This window comes from Lithobates pipiens, unplaced genomic scaffold (genome assembly GCF_037356315.1).
Source record: "Lithobates pipiens isolate NorthernLeopardFrog02 unplaced genomic scaffold, aLitPip1_a1.2 Scaffold_23, whole genome shotgun sequence".
In the NCBI taxonomy this organism is placed as follows: Eukaryota; Metazoa; Chordata; class Amphibia; order Anura; family Ranidae; genus Lithobates; species Lithobates pipiens.
This window is the reverse complement of record NW_027507785.1, coordinates 21,342,058-21,369,534: the sequence shown is the minus strand read 5'-3', so window position 1 is coordinate 21,369,534 and position 27,477 is coordinate 21,342,058. Positions and strand designations below refer to the sequence as shown.

General features: G+C 43.6%; 1 protein-coding gene across 1 annotated transcript in view; it reads left to right on the top strand.

Annotated features, from left to right (window-relative positions):
* The window catches only part of LOC143927269 (dicarboxylate carrier UCP2-like), a 32,654-nt gene extending 5,487 nt beyond the window's left edge, over nt 1-27,167 (top strand). Inside the window, exons 2-7 of the mRNA XM_077451273.1 lie at nt 6,342-6,514; nt 7,977-8,184; nt 13,521-13,718; nt 18,415-18,516; nt 22,306-22,486; nt 23,710-27,167. Of these exons, the coding sequence (XP_077307399.1) occupies nt 6,389-6,514; nt 7,977-8,184; nt 13,521-13,718; nt 18,415-18,516; nt 22,306-22,486; nt 23,710-23,824 (930 nt within the window). The 5' untranslated portion in view covers nt 6,342-6,388 and the 3' untranslated portion in view covers nt 23,825-27,167. The remainder of the gene's footprint in view (nt 1-6,341; nt 6,515-7,976; nt 8,185-13,520; nt 13,719-18,414; nt 18,517-22,305; nt 22,487-23,709) is intronic.
* The last annotated feature ends 310 nt before the right edge of the window (nt 27,168-27,477 follow it).

Below are 27,477 nucleotides of genomic sequence, written 5' to 3'. Positions count from 1 at the left end.
CACTGGCTAAATCCTGACGCCTTAACCTCCGCAACATCTTCAGAATTCAACCCTTCCTGACTAATGACACCACAAAGCAACTTATCCACTCCTTGAATATTTCCGCCTTAACTACTGCAACTCTCTCCTTAATGGCCTACCCTTATGCAGGCTCCTCCCCCCTTCAGTCTATTATGAATGCTGCTGCTAGACTAATACACCTCACTAACTGATCCGTGACTGCTGCCCCTCTCTGCCAATCCCTTCACTGGCTTCCCCTACCCCACCGTATAAAATTCAAAATGCTAACCACAACATACAAGGCCATCCACAACATCCCCCCATCTACATCACAAACCTCATCAGATATCGCCTTAATCATCCCCTCTGCTCCTCCCAGGACCTCCTGCTCTCCAGCTCCCTTGTAACCTCCTCTCATACTCGCCTTCAGGACTTCTCCAGAGCCTCTCCCATCCTCTGGAACTCCCTGCCCCGGTATATCCGATCAGCCCCTAACCTGTCCACCTTTAGGAGATCCCTGAAAACTCACTGATTCAGGAAAGCCTATCCCACACCCACCTACCAACTGTCCCCGAGCCACCCCCATCAAATCATTCCTTGCATCTATTACCTTTTGTACCACCACCCCCTCCCTTTATAATGTAAACTCCACAAGCCGGGCCCTCCTGTCCCTTCTGTATTGAACTGTACTGTAATTGTGCTTTCCCTCCTCTACATTGTAAAGTGTTGCGTAAACTGTTGGCGCTATATAAATTGTGTATAATAATAATAATAATAATATATATACTGTGTAAATATATATATATATATATATATATATATATATATATATATATATATACAGTATATAAAGCCATTGTCCTGTATTGTACTGCCAATTCCAGATTTCGATCACTTAGTCCACTGGAGTTGTGGCGGTTGTGCGCCATCTTTTGTTCATGCCATGTAGTTTAATCTCTGTGTGAAGTGATTATCTTCAAACCTTCATTCCAATGTCTCCTTTTTTCCTGGCTAACTAGAAGTCATACCATTGGCATACTTACAAATATTATGGTGCCAGATACAAGGACACTGTTCACCTTGCCCAAAGTCCACATATTGTTCACCCACCTTTTCGGTGGTTATACTAAAATCACACTCACTTTATAGGTTGGTCCCATGTATATATATTGTTCCTATGTAGGTGTAAACTTGCTATTTTTGTTTGGGAAACAAAGGGTTCCTTTCCCTTTGGAACAGGTGATGATCTAGTATGGGCAGATTGCCCTATTCTAAGATGGCGAATTGGGAACTGTGACCAGGAGCTCGGAAATGGGCGGTTACAATCACCAGTGAGTACTTATGGCGGTGGGTCAGCATGCCGCTCGTACCCCAGGAAGAAGTCACTTTTGACGAAACGACGTAGGGTTAGCGGCGTGCTGACGTCACCGCATTTCCACGTTAATCCGGAAGGGCGGGCAGTGCAAACAAGAGAGAGCCGGCCGGCTCGTTTTTTCATACGCTATACGCTTATACTCTGCTGGGAATTCGTGAGTTGTTACTTTACTTTTTATATTTTAATAAATCTTTACGGAATTATGCTATGGGAGCTTTTTTTCTTCTCTCTTTGCCGTACTAAATGAATGTGGTGGAACGAGATATACCATAAAGAGGGAGCAGATAGATTGGTGTTACCAACAGAGCCCAGTGTGGGGACCAGGAACGTAACATTTTACAAGCCCGTATGATCTCCTTAAAAAGAGATCTTGACAGCTGGTAAGCCTCCTCTAATTTGGTGGTGGATAATCTCTTTCTACTCTGGGTGCACCTGCTACGTGTGTAAAGGGTGGTTTTTGAGAGTCACCGAAAATGGACTAAGATTCAGCATCCTATCCATCTTTCCTTTTCTTTGGACTGCTTATATGCCTGGAAATCATTACTTTGGCACTATTTTTGCATGTTTTTGGGATTTTTTGTAAATTAGAAAAATTATGTCACTTTATAATTTTGTTTTATAAGTTTTAGCGCAGCTATATTTTTTGATTGATGGTCCCAACCAGACCCTGTTTCAAAACATGAAGAGCCACCCACTCATGGCATAGATGTCTTCACTGACTCAAATAAGGACAGTACCGTTGACATTTATGCATTCACAGAGTTTAGGGGGCCGACTTGCCTGATGGCTCATTATATCTCTTTGGGAGTTCAGCTTTGAGGACTCCCTGCCAGGCCTTGTTCCTGTTCATCTTGGGTTTTTAGGTGTCCCTGTCCACCTTGGGGTGCTCCTGTTCTCCATCAATGTTCTGCATTAACTATTGAGAGCAGGGTGCTTTTATTAAGGCCATGGCAGCTGTGCAACTCCAGGAACAGAAGAGCAGAGATTTCCACTCTCCCTGAGAGACATAGGAATCTACTGGGTGGAGGCTGGGCAAAGAGATAGAAGAGGCATCCACCTTGGGTGCTTCAGCAGGACGGGGGCACAAAAAGAGCAGGACCTTCAATTGATTCTGCTGTAGTAGCTCATAACTCATGGGAAAAGTCACTTTTCACCTTGGGTGCTAATGGACCTTGTCCCAACAATGTAGTTTTATTCTCTAGCATCCACTGAATGCTGACATTAAAGACCCTTTAATAGAATAAGTGACGCTAAGTGGTTCAGTGGTGTGCATGTGATTGGCGTGGGTCAAGAAGACAGGACATGACTCCGAACTCTGACTTGGCAGGATAATGGTGATGGATCTAATTTCTTGCTTGCGGTGCCTCACCCCGTTCCTCGGTGGTCAGCATACCTGATGGAGGTCACATTTCACAGCTTTTGGCATTCATTATATCAAGTCAACAAGTCTGACCCTTCACCCAAATCCTGCCTGTTCTCACTTCACCGTCACTGAGATAAGATGAGGAAACTAGACTATGAAGGTATCTGTTCAGGGGTCTCACAGGACAACCTTGAGGGTTCAAAATTCTATAGAAATGATATTCGTTCAGCAGGATTCTTCATCTTGTCTCAGAACAAAGCAATACTGACTGTACACAAAGAGTTGGGGTTCCAGTTATCGATACACTGACAGTTGGGGTTCTAAAAATAGGTTTACTTATGGTGGGGCTCCCAGAAATCAGGACACTTGATAGTAGGGCCACAGAAATTGGTACACAGACTGTGGGGACTCAAGTAAGTATGACAGTTGGGTCCTATAACAAAATGTATTCAATAACGGCTTACATATAGTTTGGTCACATCCGCAGTACCAGTAAGGATAGGAACACAATCCCCTCCTCACCACACTTCTGTACTCCATGGACACCATAAATGGCGTCACAGGCCTATCCCTGAGGAAGTCAAGTGACCAGTGACACACCGCGTCAGGTGGAGCCTTGTGACGTCATTTCTGGTGTCCACGGAGTACGGAAGTGTGGTGAGAAGGTGATTGTGTTCCTATCCTTACTGATACAAAAAGACCTCTATTTAGTGGGATTGTAAAGGCACAAATACAAAAAAGAAAGAAATGTAAAACATATAAATTTATTAACATAGTCAAAATGTACATAACAAAAAAAGAAAAGTAGAACAAGCACTGCATATTCTAAATGGCATGTAAAAACAATTGATTGGTGAGAGAATGATACTGTCCGCTTATGAGTTCCAAGACTCACATTGAATCCTTACAGAGATATATTAGAGAAAATATTAACCCAATAGGTTTGAGAATTCAAATAACTCATAAGCGAACTGTATCATTCTCTCACCAATCAATTGTTTTTACATGGTAGTAAGAAGAGCCGACAACACTGTAATCCTTGAAGTGTCGTTTATTGGTACATCAGAGTGACAGTAAAACAATAAAGCTGACGCGTTTCGGCAAAAGCCTTAGTCGTAGCAATTGTTTTTACATGCCATTTAGAATATGCAGTGCTTGTTCTACTTTTCTTTTCTTTTCTTGCCAGGTAAATTTAGGAGCAACCCTGCCTGAATATCAGGGTGCTACAAATATTTACTGGGTTATAGCTAATTGAACAAGTATACCATTTTATACACATTACACGGATAATGTAGTCTCAGAAATGCGTACACAGATAGTGGGGTTCCTAGATATTGGTACACTGATAGTAGAGTCTTAGAAATTGGAACACAGATAGTGGGGGTCCCAGTATTTGATACAATGACAGTCGGGGTCCTAGATATTGGTATACTGATAGTGGGGGTCCAATAAATCACTACACAGACAGTGGAAGTCCCAGAGATCAGCAAGCTGATAGTGGAGGTCCCAAAAGTCAGTACAATTCAATTGGGGGGCCCAGAATTCAAATACACTGATAGTGGGGGGGGGGAACCCAGAAATCAAGCAGATAGTGGGGATCCTAGAAATTGGTACACTAACAAATCAGATCTTAGAAATGGGTATCCTGATTGTTGAGCTCCAAAAAATCAGTACACAGTGCCAAGACCTACAAAGGCCCAAGGACTGTGTACTCCTTGAGCCAACACCTCATATTAGTAAGTAGATGGTGACCCTGGAATGATGTCTGAGCAAAGATGGCTCCTTCCTTCTGAAGAGAAAAAGGGATGAAGGCATTGTCAGGAGGTGTACTATGATCTCTGTATGATCTCTGTAATGCCCCGTACACACTCTCGGACTATCCGGCTGACTTGGACCGGCAGACCAGAGTCCGCCGGACAATCCGCCCGTGTGTGGGCTCCAGCGGACTATTTTTCCCAAAAGTCTGGCGGACTTAGAAAGAAATTTTGACTCAAAATTGTCTGGCGGACAATCCGGCCGTCTGTGTACTAGTCCGCCGGACTTTTGAAATGAACGGACTTGCCCACACGGAGAAAAGTCTGTTCATTTTGAACGCGGATCCAGGTAGACGGAACTAGAGAAAGAGGTAAATGTCGCCGCCTCCATTGGCGAGATTGACACCTCACGAGCCCCATCACCTGGTATGGACTTAAAGGGGAAGCCCTACACTGAAAAATGGCGTGGGCGTCCCCCCAAAGTCCATATCAGACCCTTATCTGAGCACGCAGCCCGGCCGGCCAGGAAAGGGGGCGGGGGCGAAGGCGGCGACGGAGACAGAAGACCGGGCTAATGCTAGTAAAAGAGCTGGAAGAAGAAAGCGGAGGCCCGGGAGAAGAACCGAAGAGGGGGACAAGACCCCTGAAGAGTGGGACAAGACCCCAGATGAGTGGGACAAGACCCCGAAGTCGGAAGAAGACCCCCAGACGGCGGCGACGACGAAGAAGAAAGCCGGGCTCCTCCGCTAGTAAAAGAGCAGAAGATAGCGGAGGAGTCCGGCGAGAAGACCCCCAAGACGGAAGAAGAGAAGACCACTGGAGCTGTCCAATAAATTAATTAAAAAACTTGTGTTGTGTTTTTTTATTTACACTTTTTTCACCAGGTGAATGGCTAGCGGTACATGGCACGCCATACCCATTCACATAGGGTGGGGGGCCAGTATCTGGGGGCCCCCTTATTAAAGGGGGCTCCCGGATTCTGATAAGCCCCCCACCCGCAGACCCGACAATCAACGGCCAGGGTTGTCGGGAAGAGGCCCTTGTCCTCATCAACATGGGGACAAGGTGCTTTGGGGTGGGGGGGCCGCAGGGCTCCCCCTTCCCCAAAGCACCCCCCCATGTTGAAGGCACGTGGCCTGGTACGGCTCAGGAGGGGGGGCACTCGCTCGTCCTTACCCCCTTTCCTGACCGGCTGGGCTGCGTGCTTGGATAAGGGTCTGATATGGACCTTGGGGGGACACCCACACCGTTTTTTGGCTTAGGGCTTCCCCTTTAAGTCCATACCAGGTGTCAATCTCGCCGATGGAGGCAGGGACATTTACCTCCTTTGCTAGTTCCGTCTACCTGGATCCGAGTTCAAAATGAACTTTACAGCGGATCTCCACTGTAAAGTCCGGCGGTTTGTCCGTCGGATAATCCGATCGTGTGTACGCGGCATAAGAGGTTATAAATACATGGAACGTACATAATTCTTAGGTATATTTTTTCATATTAAGTTTACACTAACGCTAGTTCTACTTTAAAGGAACAGTCCTAACAAAAGTAAAGGTTATTCCTTTAGGTTTAGGGCACCTTTGGGTATCGCTATAGTACAGCAGGCTGGTCCACTGTGTGGCATCAATATACTGCCAGTGATCTGATAACACCAATTGCTGAGCCATGTATACAGACTGCAGTGACACCCACAAGCACACATGTGAGCTCTATTGATAAAAAAAAAACTCAGATAAAGCTAAATTGCTTGCACCATATGACTTTAGTACTGTAACATTTCCTAGAAAATGAGTTCATTGTTTGATTTACCTTGTCCCCTCTTTAATATGGCCTTTATTACGTTATATGTTTTTAGGTGACCAGTTAAGAAGTGACGTCTTTCAAAACATATATCAATCAAACATGGTCGGACTGAAACCTTCTGAGGTTCCCCCCACCCTCATGGTGAAGTTTTTCGGTGCTGGCACAGCGGCCTGTATAGCGGATCTGGTCACCTTCCCCCTAGACACCGCCAAAGTCAGACTGCAGGTATGGCATGAGGGGGAGTTCCCAATAACATGGTTTGTTCCAGGTGATCTAGTTTCCTCTCACAATCCAAAAACACACTGGTGGATTCATTGGCTTCCACCATGAACTGGTCCTGCGGTGTCAGGGTGACACTGGCAGGGACAAAGGGGACTCTACATTTCCTGAGGGCTCTTTCTATTCACTGAGACCAGTTTACCTAAAAGTCTTTGGTAGACTCTATCTCATGGGGACTCTATTGGTGAGATGATAAGATCTCAGCATCGAGTCCGAGGGGCAAGGTGCTCCCTTCATCCCTGCCAGAATGTTTATTTTTATATTATGGAGAATACAAACACACAAAGGTGGCAGAAACACCAAAAACTCCAAGTTGACAAGAATGGAGTAGAAACTATGGCAAGGAAGTCTCACTCGTGGGGTATCCAAGACATACAAGGAACCAGGGGTTTGCTGGCATAGGCCACCAGCCTATGGTTGCCACCTCATCCCTTAAACCCGAATACACATATTAATTACACAGGTTCTGTGGCTGATTAAGGTGGTAATTAAACTCACTTGGTGCCTTATCTGCATTTAATTAGCCTCAGAACCTGTGTAATTCAAAGGAGTTTGGGTTTAAAGGGAAGGTGGCAACTCTACATCAGGCTTCATCTATAATCACTTTAGGGTGGACTTGCCTATAGCAATGCACTGCAGTTTAATGAATTTAATGAACTTGTAACAGCAGCCCTTAAAGCTTATAATGCAGATGTACTTGGGTTGGGTTTGGGTGGAACCATGAACAACAACATTGTTGCCCATATAACTATCCCAACTTCTTATGCCACTCTTTGCATTTGACTACACCCACCAACAACACAGGATCCATGGCCAAATCGATTTACTTTACACAAGTAGCCAAGGGGTTGGGAGAAAGGGGGGGGGGGGTCATGGACGAAACAGAAAATAGCTTAAACAGATGGTTTCTGAAATCTGGCTAATAATATTCCTAAGCACAATGTCCCTTGCCACAAGCACATTAGCATTTCAGGTGTGAACTAGAAATGTGTATCTGTGCATGTTCTTAGTTCTCAGATCCAGCTGTCTAATGACCCATAATCACAAGCTTGCAATGCCTGTAGACTTTCTAAACTGGATGGTCAATGGTATAATGTATAGACCAGTACATGTAATCAGAACACAGTTCTGGATGTTTTGTTATGGTGAAGATAGGGGCCATTAATATGGGCAAATTTTGGAAACATTCAAAAAGCTGAAGATCACACTATCACTGACTGGTTGGGTATCAGTGTCCAGCTAAAGAATTGGATCAGTTTCTAGGCAGTCTTTGCTTTATATTGTAGATGTTCAGCTTGAAGCATGCAATGTGTGCACAGCTGGGTAATAAGGGGAGAAGCAGTTATTTTTAGGCCCCTTGACCTCATGGGCCCATATAACATCTAATCTCATGTCTTCCCATCTGCAGATACAAGGAGAATGTTTAGCCGAGCCCAGTGTCCGTGTGGCACACTACAAGGGCGTGATGGGCACTATCACCACCATGGTGAAAATGGAAGGTCCTGCCAGCCTCTACAATGGCCTGGTGGCTGGTCTGCAGCGACAAATGACCTTCGCTTCAATCCGTATTGGGATGTATGACTCTGTGAAGCAGTTCTACTGCCGCCAATCTGAAAGTGAGCTCTACTTCTATGCTAATGTCACCAGGCTTCATATTTGCATGCATATGGAAAAAAGAACACTTGCCCACAGCAAATAATTAGCTGCTCTGTTTTACGTTTCAAGTGTAGTTTGGAAGAATAAAAAAAGAGAATATGATTGGTTACTTTAAGCTATACAGTCTGAACAGCCCTTTGGGTGGACATTCTTGGCCTTGCCTAAGAAAAAGGCTGTCTAGAGGGATGTGCCTATGTGTTGACCAATCATATTACAGCTATGAAAAAATAGGCTGCTATGGGTAACATGGATGCTATCCTTTAAGTGGTTGTAAACCCCCACATATACCCAGTGAAGTGACTGGCCTCAGGTGATACCCAGAGATGAAACAAGTCCTCCTACATAAGTTGTACTTGTATATTTGCAGTATTCTCTTCTCTACAGTCATTCAACGTCTATAATTTATACAGCCTGTGAGAAAAAAAGGGGACAGAAAGCTGAAGTTACACTCCGTAGAGCTCAGTGAGGAACGCTCTGACAGCTGATTGGAGGGACGGGACAAATATCCCTGTATGTAGCACCTTCAATCTTTTCCTCAACTCTGACCAGTTTCCCAGTCCCAGGAATGGTGTTCTTTGGGTGATGTAATGTGTTGGGTTTGCGCCAGACATAGCGTTTTCTTTGATGGCCAAAAAGTTAAATTTTAGTCTCATCAGACCAAAGCACCTTCCTCCATACATTTTGGGAGTCTTCCACATGTTTTTTCGCAAACTCAAAACGTGCCATTTTGCTGAAAGTAATGGCTTTCTTCTTGCCACTCTGCCATTGTCAGAAACCATGAACCCGGCCCGAGACAGAAGTACAACTAAATCACACTTGTTTATTAATAAAAAAAATAAAAAGGTAAATAGAGTAAGCTTAGTCAAAGCATAGCCTGAGTCCAGTAACCGGATCGAGTAGTCAGCCAGTCCAGAGTTCAATAACCAGATTGAATAATCAGCCAGGCCAGAAGTCAGGGATCCAAGTGGAGCAACAGCAAGCAGGATAAGGAGCCAGAAGGGATGTCAGCAAGCCAGTCTTAAAACAGAACCGCAGGAGATGGTTTCTTGTGATGTGACCAAGGCGAAGGCAGAGATGAAGTGAGCTGGACAGCTTTAAGTAGGCAGGTCAGACGAGCATGATCAGGAACAGCTGGTAACTGTGGAGAGAGAAGAGAGCTGGCAATTAGCCGACAGCTGAGCAGTCAGTCCAGAGAAGGAAGGGCTAAGCCAGCTCTGACAGCCATAAAGCCCAACTCTATGGAGCATACGACTTATTGTGGTCCTATGTACAGATACTCCAGTCTCTGCTGTGGAACTCTGCAACTCCTCCAGGGTTACCTTAGGTCTCTGTGCTCCTCTCTGATTAATGCCCTCCTTGCCCGGTCCATGAGTTTTGATGTGCGGCCGTCTCTTGGCAGGTTTGCTCTTGTGCCATGTTCTTTCCCTTTGGTTATGATAGATTTGATGGTGCTCCTAGGGATCATCAAAAATGTGGGTATTTTTTTATAACCTAACCCTGACTTGTACTTCTCAACAACATTGTCCCTTACTTGTTTGGAGAGTTCCTTGGTCTTCGTGGCAGTGTTTGGTTAGTGTTGTTTAGGTGTTGCAGCCTCTGGGGCCTTTCAAAAAGGTGTGTATATGTAATGACAGGTCATGTGACACTTAGATTGCACACAGGTGGACATCATTTAACTAATTATGTGACTTTTGAAGGTAATTGGTTGCACCAGAACTTTTTATGGGGGTGAATAAATACGCACATGCCAATTATCAGTTTTTTATTTCTGAAAAATAGATTTATGTATATATTTTTCTAATTTTACTTCAACTTAAAGTGTAGGGCCACCCTGAAAAAAAAAGAGCATTAATATTATAAAAAAACATTAAAAAAAAAAACATTAAAAAAAAAAAATGTTTTACCTGGTCACAAATCGCTGTTGCTAGGCAGTCTTCCTAATCTGCCTTCTTCCTGCTCCTCGGTGATCTTCGGTCTTCTGGTAATGGGGCGCGCTGTGTTCTGGGAACTGTGTGTTCCCTAACACATCGCACAGTAGGAAACGGGCAGTGAAGCCGCAAGCCTCCACTGCCTGTTTCCCTTAGTACGAATGGCGGCGCTGGGACCCGAGAGCCGAGGGACATGTCTTCCTCAGCGACCGACATTACGGGCGCCCTGGAGAGGTAAGTCTCCTTATTAAAAGTCAGCAGCTACTTTTTTTTAGCTGCTGACTTAAAAAAAAATTTTTTTTACAGATGAAAAACACCGCTTTAAAGTGGTTGTAAACCCTTACAAACCACTTTGACCTACAGGTAAGCCTAGATTAAGGCTTACCTGTAGGTCCAAGCAATATCTCCTAAACCTATATGGTTTAGGAGATATTTGCCCGAAAACGGGAACCGCTGTCTACGGCGCATGCGCCGTAGACAGCGGCGCGCAGGCGCACTGAGCGCGGCATTTCCAAGAATGGAGTTGCCGCGCGTGTCGACTCCCGTGCACATGCGCGGGAGTGACGTCATCGCGGCTTCGCCGAATGACAGCGGCGGAACTGCGAGACGCCACCAGCAAGATGGATGCGGCGGACTACAGGGGACAGCGGCGACTTCGCTGGCTCCTGTGTCAGGTAAGTGACACATAATGGGCTACTATGCGATGCATAGTAGTCCATTATGCTTTGCCTTTGCAGGGAATGAAAGAGGAAGTAAACTCATCAGGGTTTACTTCCTCTTTAAGACTATTGTGTTCTGATTCATCATATATAATTCAGATTAAACAAAAAAATTTAACTAAGGGCTGTAATTTAACAAAATAGGTAAAAAGCCAAGGGGGGTGAATACTTTTGCAAGGCACTGTATAAAGAGTTGTTGCCTAATATACATACGGGACTTGAAACTCTTAGGCCGCGTACACACGCGGGGACTGTTCGCCCAACTTTGTCCGTCAAACAGTTTCAGCAAACAGTCCGCTCAAAATTAGCATGGACGGACATGGCCACACACGACGAACGAACAGTTTGCTGAAACCGTGCGCGATGACGTGAACGGCACGTACGACGGGACGAAAAATACGACGTCCTATACACTGCATTATAACTTTCGGTGTGTAAATCCTTTCTGAGCATGCGCGGAACTTAGTTTGACGAACAAGCCTACACACGAGGGGACTGTTCGCTGAAACAAAGTTTCAGCGGACAGTTTTTCGGAATTTCCGAAAAACCTTGTTCAGCGGACTGTTTGCTGAAACTGTCCGCTGAAAGCCCACACACGAGCGGACTGTCCGCCCAAACACTGTTCAGCGGACAAAGTTGGCCGAACAGTCCCCGCGTGTGTACGCGGCCTTAAGGTTAAATGGGTGGGGGACTTCCCTACCCTGGATACGGAGGATTGGGAAGACGCATGGGAATGCTCCTTCACACAATTGGTTTCCGCAAGGGATAGATTAATACAGTTTAAGATTATGCATAGAGTGTATTAGACGCCCACGCCTTTACATAAAATATATCCATCTATCGCAGCTTCCTGCTGGAGGTGTGCTGATCCATCAGCGGGTTTTATTAATGTATCCTGTCCCAAAATAGAAATTTTTTGGAAAGAGGTCACTATAGTTATTTTCACTGTCATCACCATCCAGGTCCCACGGATGGTGGAGGTGTGCCCGATGGGTCCTGTAGACTCTCTGGCTCATAGTCGAGCAGTCAGAACCCTCCTGGGATTATTAGTCTGTTATGCACGCAAGGCCATTGTACTCCGTTGGAAATCCTCTGCTGCACAATCCATCAGTTTTTAGAAACGGTTAATTAACTTTGCCCTCCCACTGTATAAGGCCACTTACTTGTCTAGAAGTTGTGCTAAGAAATTCCAGAAAATGTGGGACATATTGGTGGAATCTCCGTCTACAAACGTGGACTCTCTAGATGATTTGCTTATATCCTGCATGGTGATTCACTAATTCTTAGGTTTTTGAACTTGTGTCATACTGGACAGTTAATTTTCTGGTATCCATGTTCTGAAGGAGTATTTATCTCCATAGTGAGCTAGGCTCTGAAGATTAATTGGGAAAAACATGTATGTTTCAACCTGCATAGGTGGTTAGAGCGTACCAAGTTGTTTTATTTTATTTTTTTGGGTGGTTTTAGTTGTTTTTGTTTCAGGTTTGTTCTTTGTTTCTAGATTCGAGCCTGGGTATGCCCAATAGGCTGTATTACCCTGTTTCCCCCGAAAATAAGACCTAGTGTGATTGTCGGTGATGGCTGTAATATAAGCCCTACCCCCCAAATAAGCCCTAGTTAAATCGGGGGTTCCACCCTAAAGTGGAACTTCCGCTCATCGGAACCCTCCCCCCCCTCCGGTGTCACAGTTGGCACCTTTCAGGGGGGAGGGGGGGTGCAGATACCTGTCTAAGACAGGTATTTGCACCTACTTCCGGGCATAGACTCCCACGGGAGTCTATGCCTCTTCCTGTCCCGGCGCGCTGTCTGCTGGGACACACACGGGTCCCAGAGACAGCGCGGACCATTCCTATTGCTCTGCACGACATGCGCAGTAGGGAACCGGGAAGTGAAGCCGCGACGCTTCACTTTCTGATTCCCTCACCTAGAATGGCGGCGGCATCATCCGAGAGTCGAGTGATCGATCGGCCTCGGCTGCCGTCATCGCTGGACCCTGGGACAGGTGAGTGTCCATTTATTAAAAGTCAGCAGCTGTAGTATTTATATATTTTTTTCACAGTGAAATCCCTCTTTAAAGTCCTTGTAGGTCTTATTTTCAGGGTAGGGCTTATTTTCTGGGAAACCGGGTAGGGCTTATATTGCAGCCATCACTGACAATCACGCTAGGTCTTATTTTCAGGGAAACAGAGTATGTACCTCATACTTGAAATACTGCAATAGAAAGAATTTTCAAAAAAAATGTAAATAACTGTCTGGTCCTGGGAAAAAAAGGGAAGACCCCCTCCCCCCCCCCCACCTTAGAGATAGCTAAAAACATCACTGGTGTCATTGGTTACTTATCTGAGGGACAGAAATCGCCAAGGAGCCCCAAGCAACCACTTGAGAAACCTTGGTTGAAGACATCTGGCCTAGAAGGTGGTCATGGACCACCTATGGTGGGACCCGAGATGACTTGTTTCTATAGCAAAAGTTATATATACCAAGATGTTAGCTTTTGTGATTCTTGTGGATCAGATGGGCAGGATTATGGGGGTTGTGGGGAGGGGTGATAATAGGTCCACTTTAAAGGGCCAAATCTCATTGCCACTTAAACAGTTGGCATGTACAAGAATGACATATAACAGAAAATCATCCAATCTCTTCTACCAGATTCTGGTGTGGCTTGTCGACTCCTGGCGGGATCCACCACAGGCGCACTGGCGGTCACCTGCGCTCAGCCGACAGATGTGGTTAAAGTGAGGTTCCAGGCGCACATCAAAGTCATAGATGGTAGCAATCGCTATAACGGGACGATGGACGCCTACAAGACCATCGCTAAGGAGGAAGGGCTGCGAGGACTCTGGAAAGGTAGCAGTACACACCGGCCAACAGACAACATCTGAGCTACAGTAAAATGAGATATAAAGTAAAAGTTAGAATAAGAAAAGAACTAACCAGATTCAATTATTTGTGTACTAATAACTTACTTGTTAATACAAATTATAGCTTATATCTTTAACCTCTCACTTTTATGCAAAACTAAACAAATTAACAAACAAATAAAATAAATGTTTAAATACTGATAGGTAGAAAAATAGAAAACAAATCAACAGGAAAATATTAGTTATAGGGGAGAAGGGGAATAAAGGACTGATTAAGCAAAATGAAGGGTTGATAAGGAGGTTAAATGGGAACACAATGGGGGTTATTTACTAAAGGAAAATCCACTTTGCACTGCAAGTGCACTTGGAAGTAAAGTCTCTGTAGATCCGAGGGGGACATGCAAGGAAAATAAAAAACAGCATTTTAGCTTGCACATGATTGAATGATAAAATCAGCAGAGCTTCCCCTCATTTCAGATCTACCCCTTAGATTTAAAGGGACTGCACTTCCAAGTGCACTTGCAGTGCAAAGTGGAGTTGCCTTTCGTAAATAACCCCAATAGTATTTAAAAAAAAATATTTTCTTTACTTTTCAGGTTCAACTAACAGGGGTGTCAAACTTAAAGCGGGAGTCCGCCGGGACTCCGCGTTTTTTTTTTTTTTTAAAAGCCAGCAGCTACAAATACTGCAGCTGCTGACTTTTAAAATAGTGACACTTACCTGTCCAGCGCGCCCGCGATGTCGGCACCCGAAGCCGATCTCTAGATCGTCTTGTCGGGTGCTGCCACCGCCATCTTGGGTATGGGAATCAGGAAGTGGAGCCTTTCAGCTTCATTTCCCGGTTCCCTACTGCGCATGCGCGAATCGCGCTGCGCAATAAGGACGGTCCCCGCTGCCTCTGGGATCTGTGTGTTTCAAAGCAGGCAGCGGGGCACTTGCGGAAAGGGGCGGGCACTTGCGGAAAGGGGCGTAATCTACGCCCCTTTCCGCAGAGAGCTATCCCGGAAGTGGGTGCAGAATACCTGTACTGTACAGGTATCTGCACCCCCCTCCCCCCTGAAAGGTGCCAATTGTGGCGCCGGAGGGGGGGGGGGTTCCGATGAGCGGAGGTCCACTTTAGGGTGGACCTCCACTTTAAATTCATTGCAGGCCACATCAGCAGTATGATTGCCCTCAAAGGGGCCATTTGTAGTTGAGGTGCACTATGTACAGAGTGTATTGTTCAGGGGTGCTTTATGTATAAAGTGCAGGATTCAAGGGTGCACTATGTGCAGATTGCAAGATACAGGGGTGTTCTATGTACAGAGTGCAGGGTTCAGGGGTGAGCTATGTACAGAGTGCAAGGTACAGGGGTGTGCAATGTACAGAGTTCAGGGTACAGGGGTGCTCTATGTGCAGAGTGCAGGGTACAAGGGGGCATTATGGGGCATTATGTACAGAGTGCAAGGTGCAGGGGTGCACTATGTACAGAGTGCAAGGTACAGGGGTGCACTATGTACAAAGTGCAAGGTACAGGGGTGTGCTATGTACAGAGTTCAGAGTACAGGGGTGCTCTATGTGCAGAGTGCAGGGTACAAGGGTGCACTATGTACAGAGTGCAAGGTACAGGGGTGCGCTATGTACAGAGTGCAGGGTACAGGGGTGCACTATATACAGAGTGCATGGTAGAGGGGTGCGTTATGTAGAGAGTGCAGTTCCAGGGGTGCCTTAAGCACAGAGTGCAGAGTTCAGGGGTACACTATGTGCAGAGTGCAGCATTTAGGGTTGCAATATGTACAAAGTGCAGAGTTCAGGGGTGCACGCTGTACATAGTGCAGAGTACACTATGTACAGAGTGCAGTGTTTAGGAGTACACTATGTACAGAATATAAAGTTTGGGGTGTGCTGTGTACAGAGTCCAGGGTTTAGGTGTGCGCTATGCACAGTGTGCAACCACCACTACCCTGCTATATTCTGACTGCAAAACTGTGTGCAACAGCCACGTTTGACATATGTGCCCTGGAGGATTAAACAGCAGATTGAATTGCATCCCTTTTGATATGCAGATGAATGAAACAAAGTAGATGTAAAAGTAATAATGCTACTTTGTATCTCTCTATTTCTCAACTGAATGGTGTTTATAAACACTGTGTCAGATGTCCATTTTTTTTTTTTTTACAGCAACAGTTATTAACTTAGGTTCATCTTCTGTTTCTCTGTGGCCGCATTTGCCCGGGCACATCAGGCCATTCATTTGAATGGGCTGCTGTACCTGTGGAAAATGCAGGGAAAAGGTCCCCTCTCCTTTTCTGAAACTGCAGCCCCACGATTTGCACATCTTCTAAACAGCAGAATGTTTTTTACGGCGGGTGTAAGAATGCGTGCAATTTACACACATTCCCTCACCTTTATAGATGTGGAGCTAACCTAACAGCTGCTGTATTTACACAGCAACTCCCGGCTGCCATTTTGACAGCCGGGAATTGGTGGCAAGGGCGAGAGCAGTAGGCAGGGCAGCAACAGGGCAGAAGAGCAGGAAGTACTACGCATGCCCTGTGTACTTCATTTTTTTGGGAGTGTGCAGCACTTTAAGTGCTTGCCATGGGTTAAATTATTTAAAATGTATATAAAAGCCTATTTAAAAAAAAGAATTATGGAGTGTAGAATAGCTAGAACCCCTGTCAAGTTTTTATCGCTATCTATCTTCCCATAAGGAGACTGCTATTTATTTATTTTGATATTTATTTATTCTTTTTATCTCCTTGCTATTTATTCTGGTGACCATTTTCACTAGAACCTAAAATGAGAGGACATGCAAAATTATGAGTTGTCACCAGGAATTGGGGGGGAAGTCTTCCAATTGGAAGACTTGTTTCAGTGACAGCTGTCTAAGCCCTTGTACACACGATCGGAGTTTCCGACGGAATGTTTCCTATCGGAGCATTTTGTCGGATATTCCGACTGTGTGTGGTCTGCATCGGACTGTTTCCGTCAGAATATCCGACGGACCAAGTTTTCCAACTTGCCGGTAAAATTTTCCAACAACATGCTCTGATCGGACATACTCCAATTATGTGTAGCCTACTCCGACGGACAATGTGCCATGCATGCTCAGATCAAATTCCTAGACCAAAGCTATTGGCTACTAGCCTGAACGTAGTCCCGCCGTAACGAAATGACGTCATCACGTTATGTACAATCGGATTTTCTGACAACTTTGTCCGACCGTGTGTATGCAACAGTTTCGGACAAAATCCAACAGATTTGGTTGTCAGAATGTCCGACTGTGTGTACAAGGGCTAAGAAAGAATTTCACTCATTTTGGGAGAGGTTTCCTTCCACTTCCTGTCGTGTGCTCAGGACAGGAACTAAAGGGAAATAACCTCAATGGGACACGGATGGCTAAAGAAAGCTGACATGGATTTTAACCATTTCCCACTCTATCCCAAAAAATTTTTAAACTACAGATTTGTCTTGATAGCCACCCAGATTTGGAAAGGTTGGGTTAGCCAATCAGAGCTCTAGTGTGAGCATGCTGTCAGTCAACTGTTTGAACATGCTGGCAGGATGATGGGACTCATTAGTCCACTGCTTCTCCTACATTGTCCAATGGATATGGCTGTGTGACCAAGCTGTAACTACAGCAGAAAATAAGTGATATTGCTGACCAGAGTTGTACAGGGACACATGGATCACAAGACTGGCTGAACACAGTTACATATCCTAAGACATAAAAAAACGGTTTGCGTATATTTATTTCAATTGTGTATTTAGCTGTTGGCCTGGTTTGAACACATAAATGGAAGCAAGAGTTCAAACATACTTATGGCGGACATACATACATTCTTTCGAAAATCGTATCTAAGAATTTTCGTATGAATTTCGCACCATTAGTGGGCTGCAGCAACAGCTGATTTTCGTGCGGAAATCAAATTTGAGGAATCGGACATGTTGGAAATTTTTGGAAAAACAAACGATATTCTAATCAATGATGGGAGAATCGTGCGAGAAATGTAATAAGAAAGGAAAATTTAGAGAAAAGAAGATTCCCGGTCACGAAAATTCTTTTCTGTAGCAACATGAGGTGAAATTGAGGGCTTGGTCGGCCGAATTTCGAAAATCAATGGTGGCATCATCGGATCACAAAAAAAACGAACTTTCTGATTTTGATAAGAAAATTATTTCGAAATTCGACCGTGTATGGCCTGCATTACTCTGGCTGGAGAAACTGCTGCTCTGGAACCCCACAGTGTCCAGTCACATGCCCAACCCAACCGTTTCCGATTTCCGATCTTTCTCTTCACCAAAAGTGACATCTTTTGGTCATGTGATCAACCACTGTGGAATGCCAAGGCAAGTATGTTTGCAGCCATTTATGAGTTTTATGGGGGTTGAGTGGGAAGGGGAAAGGAATAGGTCCCATCTAATTTAGCCACTGGGTAATAAATGTTATTTGTAGCACAAATTTCACTTTGTAAAACCTATGCCCATGCAAACTGGGCTGCACTGCATCGTCCACAGGCAAATAAAAGAATTCAATTAATAAAGTAAAAGTAGTGATAAAATTGATAAAAAAAATTAAGAACAAAAATAAAACAGCACATAAACACACAAACATACGAAGGATAAAAAAAAACTCAGTTACATTTTTTCTTCTTATGTACCATATAACATGGCTGATCCACGTGTTCCTTCCTGTGTAGGGACCATGCCTAATATCACCCGGAACGCCATTGTCAACTGCGCAGAGCTGGTGACCTACGACCTCATCAAGGAAGCCATTTTAAACAATCAACTGATGACAGGTGAGAAGGACTCCCATACAGGCAAAATATTGTTTTTTCTTTTTTTTTTAAAGCGTGTGCTTTGGGTGGTTTAGCCTTTTTTCTTTTTAATTAGTGTTTTTTTGATTAGTGTTTTTTTTCCTTTTTTTTGATTAGATTTTTTGTGTATTTGATTTTTATTGTTGTACTGTCACTTTATATTAAATGTTTTATTTTTTATTTAATTACATAAGGTACATAATTTTATTATGTACATTATTGTTTATATATATATATATACACACACACACACAATTATTTATATTTTATCATTTCATTTTTTTCTCACTGTCTACTTTTTTCCTTAAGAAAAATTTATAAAATACCGTAAGTTTAATAAGTGGATTTTGGCACTAGAATTAGAATTAGTGTGGCTCTATTGCACTGAATGGGGTGCGACTTCTGATGTGACGTGCTCCAAAGTCGGTGAGATTGTCGCATCAGTGTGAACTGGGCCTAATAAATGCTCAACCTAACAGACAGTGCACTAAACAGTGTTGCAGATGCAGAACAAGTGCTGAGATAAAAGGATAGCCCACACTGAGGGTCTATTCTTCATTATTAGTCTGAGCAGACAACAGTATATATAAAAAAAAGCCTGTTGTAAGGAAACTGCCTAAAGACTGCCATTGTCATATCAAACTTTAGTTTTTGGGTTTGGATATGCTTTAAAAACAACCTTAAATTTGCTTCCCCCATTGACTCCCGACGTATTTCACCAAAATGTCAAAGTTTTCCCCCAAATCACACAAATTTTACCAGAATTTCTGAGAGATATAAGTTGAAATTTTTGCTTATCCCTTGTGCTTACCAACCACCATGGCACCACCCAGGAATAGTTTGTATTGTGCTAATGAAGGGTCTCTTCAGTCACAGAGAAAACATGGCTTATCTGGATCGTGCAAAGTTCTGTTTGAGGGTCAGAACATGTTCTTCTAGCAGATAACAGCTGATTGCATGAGCCTTTCATTTAAATGGTAATAAAAGTTTTCACCCATAATAATTGCCCGTCTATGAACGGTCATATCAGTGCTCAGGTAGTATAGCGGGAGAAGGTGTGGTCTATCATTAACTACATGCTACTTGGCTTGGGTGATCCCAGTGAAACACTGTAGTTCCTTTTCCTTGGCAGCCCAAGTTTCCCTATGGGGACATTGTCCCTACTGGACACCCTGGACCAGGCCCAGCCTGGAATACCTGGAACCCAGGCACTCTATCCAGCCAACACTATCTGCCTACTACAGTCCAAACTAATCCCTGAGCACAAACCCATGCTTAAGCCCTTGTACACACGGTCGGACATTCCGACAAAAAATGTCCGATCAGACCGTGTTGTCGGATAATCCGACTGTGTGTGGGCTACATCGGACTGTTTCCGTCGGAATATCCGATGGACAAAGTTTTAGAGCTGGGCTATAAAACTTTTCGACAACATGATCCGATCGGACTTTGTCCGATTGTGTGTAGAGAATTCCGATCGGACAAAGTGCCACGCATGCTCAGATCAAATTCCTACATCAAAGCTATTGCCTTCTAGCCTGAACGTAGTCCCGTTGTAACGAAATAACGTCATCACGTTACCAACGATCGGATTTTCCGACAACTTTGTCTGACCGCATGTATGCAACATAAGTTTCGGACAAAATCCGTAGGACAAAATCCGACGGATTTTGTTGTCGGAATGTCTGACCGTGTATACAAGGGCTTAGTGTAGCCCACCATTGGTACGGAATGGTACCAGGCTCCTTTTGAAAGGATAACAACTTTACTGAAGGAACATTTAGTCATACAGGGTGATGATGGTGCATGCCTAAACAGGTTATGGAAGTATTTAAAAAGTAGAGAGAGAGAGAGAGAGAGAACTATGCCCCAAAAAAGGTAGAACAGTGTTCTGCTATTCCTCTAGATTCGGAGTGCTACAAGTCTACAAGTCACCAGTTTGGGGAGTAATCCTATTTCTCCCCCCAAAGGGGAGAGAACCAGATTGCAACCAATATATAAAAACGAACAGGGCGTTTAAGGATGACGCAACAGTATTATACTACAGACCATAATGAATACTTTAAATAAAAAAATAAAAAAACATTTTATTAACAAAGACAACAATTAAAAACCTTACATATCAATATAAAAACCAGATGATATAATGACAAGCATCCACTAGAAAAGGTCAACACATTTCACAGTCTTTATGCTGCATTTATTCTATGAAGAAACCTGAAGTCCTGAGTAAGGAGCATAAAGCTGTGAAACATGTTGACATTTTCTAGTGGACTCTTGCTATTATACTTTCTGATTTTTATATTGATATGTAATGTTTTTAATGGATGACTTTGTATTTTTGTATATTTAAAGTATTTATTATGGGCTATAGTATATTACTGTTGGGTCATCCTTAAACACCCTGTTAATTTTTATATCAGTGGCGGCTGGTGCTCAAAACTTTTGGGGGGCGCAAACAAATTAAAAAATTCTAAAAAAAAAAAAAACATCAATTGCAGCCTCACTGTGCCATCAAATACCGCCACTGTGCCATCAAATACCGCCACTGTGCCATCAAATACCGCCACTGTGCCCATCAAATGCAGCCACTGTAACTGTGCTTTGGTTCTCTAAATATATATATATATATATATATATATATATATATATATATATATATATATATATATATATATATATATATATATATTTAGAGAACCAAAGTACCTCTGGTGAAGTCCAGACAGAAAAGAATCAGTCCACTGTCTTCCATGCATTGGGGGGATCCTCATGCATTTTATATAACCCAGCCAGGATACCAATGGACAGGTGCCAGAATGCCCAGGGGATTAAATTAGGAGACCATCAAACATTGTATAAAGCCTAACGAAGGAACCCAATGGATCATGAAAGCTTCAATGTTTAATCTCTTAAAATGCTCCATACTACATATTTGGTAGCGCTATGAAAGGTTAGAACCTCACAGGGATTTGAACTCTTTCTTCTTAGAATAAAAAAAAATTGGTTTGGTGGAGAGTTATGCCGCGTACATATGATCGGATTTTCCGACAGGAAATGTTGGACGTGAGCTTGTTGTCGGAAAGTCTGATCGTGTGTATGCTCCATCAGACATTTGCTGTCAGACTTTCTGTCCACAAATGTTTGATAGCAGGTTCTCAAATTTTCCGCCAACAAACTTTGTTGTCGGAATTTCCGATTGTGTGTACACAAGTCCGACGCACAAAAGTTCACACATGCTTGGAATCAAGGAGAAAGAGCCGCACTGGCTATTGAACTTCCTTTTTCTCGGCTCGGCGTATGTCTTGTAGGTCACCTCATTCCCACGTTCGTAATTATTGGCCAACATTTGCGTGACCGTGTGTATGCAAGACAAGTTTGAGCCAACAACCTACAAACAAAAAAACACAGTTTTGAAGGTGGAAAGTCCAATCGTTTGTACGGGGCATTAGGCTTACAATTTTCCATACACAGTTCCCATTCTGACTACACCCACAATTGCATCATACGCCACTCCATTGAATGATGTCCTATGAATCCCTTTGGTACTAGGCTACAGCCCGAACTAATGTCTTGTGAAAACTATCATATATCATCATGGGACTCTGTAAAGGGAAAGAAAGTCTAATTGTCTTCATAGTTATTAGGAAAAAATATATAACTGATACCAGACAAGATAAAATAAGATACTTTAAAATGTGGGGTTACATAACCCTACTTGACCTAAACTGAATGAATTTTTTAAGACAAGGCCAATTTTGTATCTTCCAGATAACCTACCGTGTCATTTTGTGGCTGCGTTTGGCGCTGGGTTCTGCACAACGGTGGTGGCGTCTCCTGTGGATGTCGTGAAAACACGATACATGAACTCTACGGCCGGCCAATACAAGAATGCCATAAACTGCGCGTTCACCATGGTGGTGAGAGAAGGCAGTGCTGCATTTTACAAGGGGTAAGTCTAACGTCAGCAAAATAATGGAACTTTCAGAGCACCCTGGGCTGTCTCAGATCTAAGGCTCTCAGGTATGCAAATAGCAAATTCAAGCCCAAAGTCAGAGAACTGGCCTGCCTCCTTCTGCCTGCTGCACCTCACTATTGGTTAGTGGGGGTGTGCATGACACGGAGGGTCCATTAGAGAAGTGGGAGCAGAGTAATGAGGGTAGCCAGAGTTTTGACTTCTGAACAAATCTTGGTGACAACATATTGATATTTGCATAACTGACATAGTCAGAGTTTAAGTTTTTGAAAATAGCTGTTTAGGTCAGTCCTAAAGCTGTGGCCCATGAGCCTAATGCAGCCCTTTGCTTGACTTTATTGGCTCTTGGAACACTATTCCTTCTACTGATACCAATGATGGGGCATTATTCCTTCCATTGACACCAATAATAGGGCACTATTCCCCCCACTGACCCCAATGATGGGGCACTATTCCTTCCACTCACTCCAATAATAGGGCATTATTCCTCTCACCAATGAGGGGCACTGACTTTTCTCCCATCAACCACAGTCGCTAGGCCAATTTTTACTTACACTGCTCACCAACCCTGGGGCATTTTTACTCCAAATGACTCCCAAGCCTGGGATATTGATTACTCCCACTGACAACTGATGCCAAGGCGTTACCTACACCCACTGGCCACAGATCATTCCCCATAAGGTCTTAGCCCTTGTACACATGGTTGGACATTCCGATGGACAATGTCCGATAGGACCGTGTTGTCGGATAATCCGACAGTGTGTGGGCTCCATCGGACTGTTTCCGTCGGAGTATCCGACGGACCAAGTTTTCCAGCTGGGCTATAAAATTTCCCGACAACATGATCCGATCAGACTTTGTCCGATCATGTGTAGAGAATTCCGATCGGACAAAGTGCCACGCATGCTCAGATCAAATTCCTAGACCACAGCTATTGGCTACTAGCCTGAACGTAGTCCCGTCCTAACAAAATAGCGTCATCACGTTAAGTACAATCGGATTTTCTGACAACTTTGTCCGACTGTGTGTATGCAACAGTTTCGGACAAAATCCATCGGACAAAATCCGACGGATTTGGTTGTCGGAATGTCCGACCGTGTGTACAAGGGCTAAAGGACAGGAGGAGGGGGGGGGGGGGTGCATCTCCTAATACCTTCCAAAATACTGATACTGCCATATGGCCCTCTCTTTCTCTGTAGATTCATGCCAGCTTTCCTCAGACTCGGCTCCTGGAACATCGTCATGTTTGTCAGCTATGAACAACTAAAAAGAGCCATGATGATGACCCATGGCTCCTGGGAAGATCCTCATTAACAATAAGTCAAGGACTGAAGAGGTTTACATATAATCTGGGATCAGAAGGCCCATGGTCAATGGGTGACAATACTCCTGCAAAGGGAAGGCTCTCATTGAAGGTTCTTCTAACGTGCTTTGTCCACCAAGATGGGGACAAGTCTTAATTCTCCTTCACTGTTTACAATACAAGGAGAAGGAACTGTAGGTATAAACATCTCAGGATGAATATGCAAGGGAAATTGTAGAAGATGTGACAATTAAGTGTCATAGGCAATTTTTGGTTGCAATGCCAAGTTTGAAAACCTGAAGATAATGAGGATCCAGAGCTATAATGTAGGCTTTGGGTAGTACTGAGATATAAGCTTGCATGGAGTCTTCAGTATTCTGGATACTCCATATGTCAGGGGCAGGGCCCTACAATGAGCAAACTTTAATACTCTCTGGTAAGTGTCAGTTGCTGGTCCATTCTCTTCTAATTTCTTGAAAGCTCTTATGGAGCAGTAAGGCCCATCCTTCATAGTTATTAACACATAGGGACACAGAGGAGGCCGAAGGGTTGGGATTTAAGAAAATATCTAAGCTTGCTGATTACAAGACCCCAGGATTTGGGGTACCCAGAGCACTGAAGACGGCATGTAAAGGTATATCCAAGCAAGATTTGCTCCTGCATTGTACTTCTGGACCTTACTCAGGTACCAACAGGTTTACCATAAACAATCTTTGTTGAAGAAATATCACTGTTTAAGGGCATATGCAGAAAACGGTGAATCTGTTTTCTGAATCTGAAAACCTTAGGTGCATCTTCCTGGTACAGGTGTTTTAAAATGGTTGATTCACTACTAGTGAATGTTTGGCAATTCACTGCTTTATAAGTTTGCCCCTAAGTATTTATTGGCCCAGAAAAGCAAAATTGTAATCGAAATTTTAGAAAAAATCTACACTGGTGCACGCACATTGAGTGAAATTTTACACTTCCCCCTTACCTGCATGTCCGATATGTATGGCCTCCCATCCTCCTTAGCATGTAGCAGCTAAAGGAAACTGAACTCGGAAAAAGCTTTGCACCTAGGGAAATCTCTTTAAAATAAGGGAAATCTGACCAGGTGTCCTTATTGGGAGATTCATCCTCCATTTCTGTTTGGTGACAGCTCAAAATTTCGGCTTTTCCCTCACTTTGTGCCCCGGTAGGAATCTTTTTCGAGGTAAATAGAGATGTGCCTTGCCAGTGGTTACACAATTAACAATTAAAACCTTAAAGATGAGGGCTCATGGTGCTGGGTTCCAAAAGAAAGTCCTCCCACACAAGATGCAATGGGGTCTTACAATGTGTTGAGCAATAGACAGGCAGTTCACATATGGTATACTGAAGGTTCTGCAGGAACGGGTCTGATAGGAACCGAAGAAACCAGGATGGAACACCATACCTAAAGTTGGAAACCAAATCTAAGTTTTATCAGCATAGATCTGCCCCAAACAAATATCCAACACATTTCATGGGTCAAAGGGTGCTTAAAATGTATTGATGAAAGTTGGAGAAGGACTGATAGAATAAGTGGTGGAGTAAGACATGAGTATAATATGCACAGGCTAGCTCCACAGCTGGTTGTGGCAGTCATATAAACCCAACAGGGGTTCCAACTCTTCCACGTGCTATCCAAAATTATTGCCTTTGGGTACAAATTTAAGGTGGCTGTCACCAGGACCATCTTTAATATCGATTGGACCCTGGGCACACGTTTTCTTGCCCCCCCCCCCCCAATACAATTTCCACCTACTCTGAGACATATAATAAATAGCAGCTAGACTTAAAATCAATTTACTCTATCAGATCAGGCAACAATTGTGATTGGTTGCCAGAGGTTACAGTGTATCATTACCACTCACTGACTGGTTGCTAGAGGTTACAGCACGCATTACGGCTCACTGATTAGTTACTAGATGTTGCAGCACATGATTAATGCTTGTTGATTGGTTGCTAGAGATTACTGTACAGTTATACTGCTCACTGATTGGTTGCTAGAGGTAACAGCACAACATCTCCTCACTGCAGGGGGGCATACATATGAATGCCGCCTTTATTTATATATCTATGCTGCCAGATGCAGCTATTTACATATAAATGCCGGTTATTTACATGTAAACACAGGGTCTGCAGGTGAGTCATCTGTACACAACAATAGGGCAGAGCTGGGCAGCATTAATAGCGGCAAAGGACTAAAACTTCAAGGGAGGAGGGAATTGCTCTGGACCCCACAACAATGACAGGGCCCAGGGCGGCTGCCCCTTTTGCCCTGCCTTAAAGACAGCCCTGGCTGTCACTGCCTACGAATACTATGTTCTATAGCATTTACTGATGTTCCCTTAAATACCATGCATGCCTGTGTTGTAAACAACCCTTTGCTGCCAAAGTAACTGAATTCTTTATAAGCATTTTAAGTATTAAATATGAACTTTTCAGGTGTTAAGTCATGTGCATCGGACTGGATAAGGGAAATAATTGATAAAAGTGGGCAAAGGGCATATGGCAACCGTTCATCAATTGTTAGAAAAACACGACTATATAAATTTTATCAGATGTAGACTTCTTTTAACCCAGTGGAGGCAAACTCCATCCATGTTAGATTACGTTGGCCATAAATACACGTGGGAATTTTTGTAACCCTTATGTCTGAGACTCCTAAGTGGAGAAGGCCAATTTTTAGGAATGCAGTCTATTAGTGACAGACCTGCAGAGGATTCCGTTATAATATGCTATAAAACATAGGTAAGTGTGGCAGCAATTGTGACAGAAGGTGGTCATCACATGGGCAACCGTGATAATACATGGGCAACAAACGGAAAATGGCACCAGTACATAATGATACAAGTCCCGTCTTCCTATGACGGAAGGGAAAAAGCACATTGAAACCAGAAACAAAATACATAAAGACCAAATACCGATGCAATGGGGTTGAATTACCAAAGGCAAATAGACACTGAACTTTGATGTGCAGTTGCTCTAGAGCTTGGTAAATGAGCTGAAGCTTCACTGTGCAAAAATATACCCAATCACATGCAAGGAAAATACAAAAAAACACAAAAAACAGCATTCTTGTTTGCACATGATTGGATGAGAGAAGTCAGCAGAGCTTCCCCTCATTTACTAAGCTCTGGTACAACTGCACTTGCAACGTGCACAGTCTTTTTGCCTTTAGTAGTGAATCAACACCAATGTTTTCATGAGATGTGTTCAGCCATGCTTTAATGTACTTCATGTGTGATTCTTAATCATTCCACAACTCTTCTGTTTTTTTTTTTTATCAAAACTTGAAATGGAATTTTGATGTTTGTGAAAAAAAATCAATAAAGAAATATTCAGCAACTTGTCCTCATTCTGTGCTATGGTGTCTAAAGAAATACAGGGGAAGAAATTGAAAATTACAAACAACAATTTCTCAGCACACTTACCAGCTAGCCTGAGTTTCATCAGATTTGGCGACCCGTCAGAATGTGTAACGGAAGTGAAGTTTCGTCGCCACCATCTTGCTACACCCCCGCACTCCTCCATAGTAAGGATACACTGATGCCGCGTACACACGCCCAGACTTTTCGAGAGACTAATGCAGGCCATACACGGTCGAATTTCGAACGAATTTTCTTTTCAAAATCAGAAAATTCGTTTTTTTTGTGAT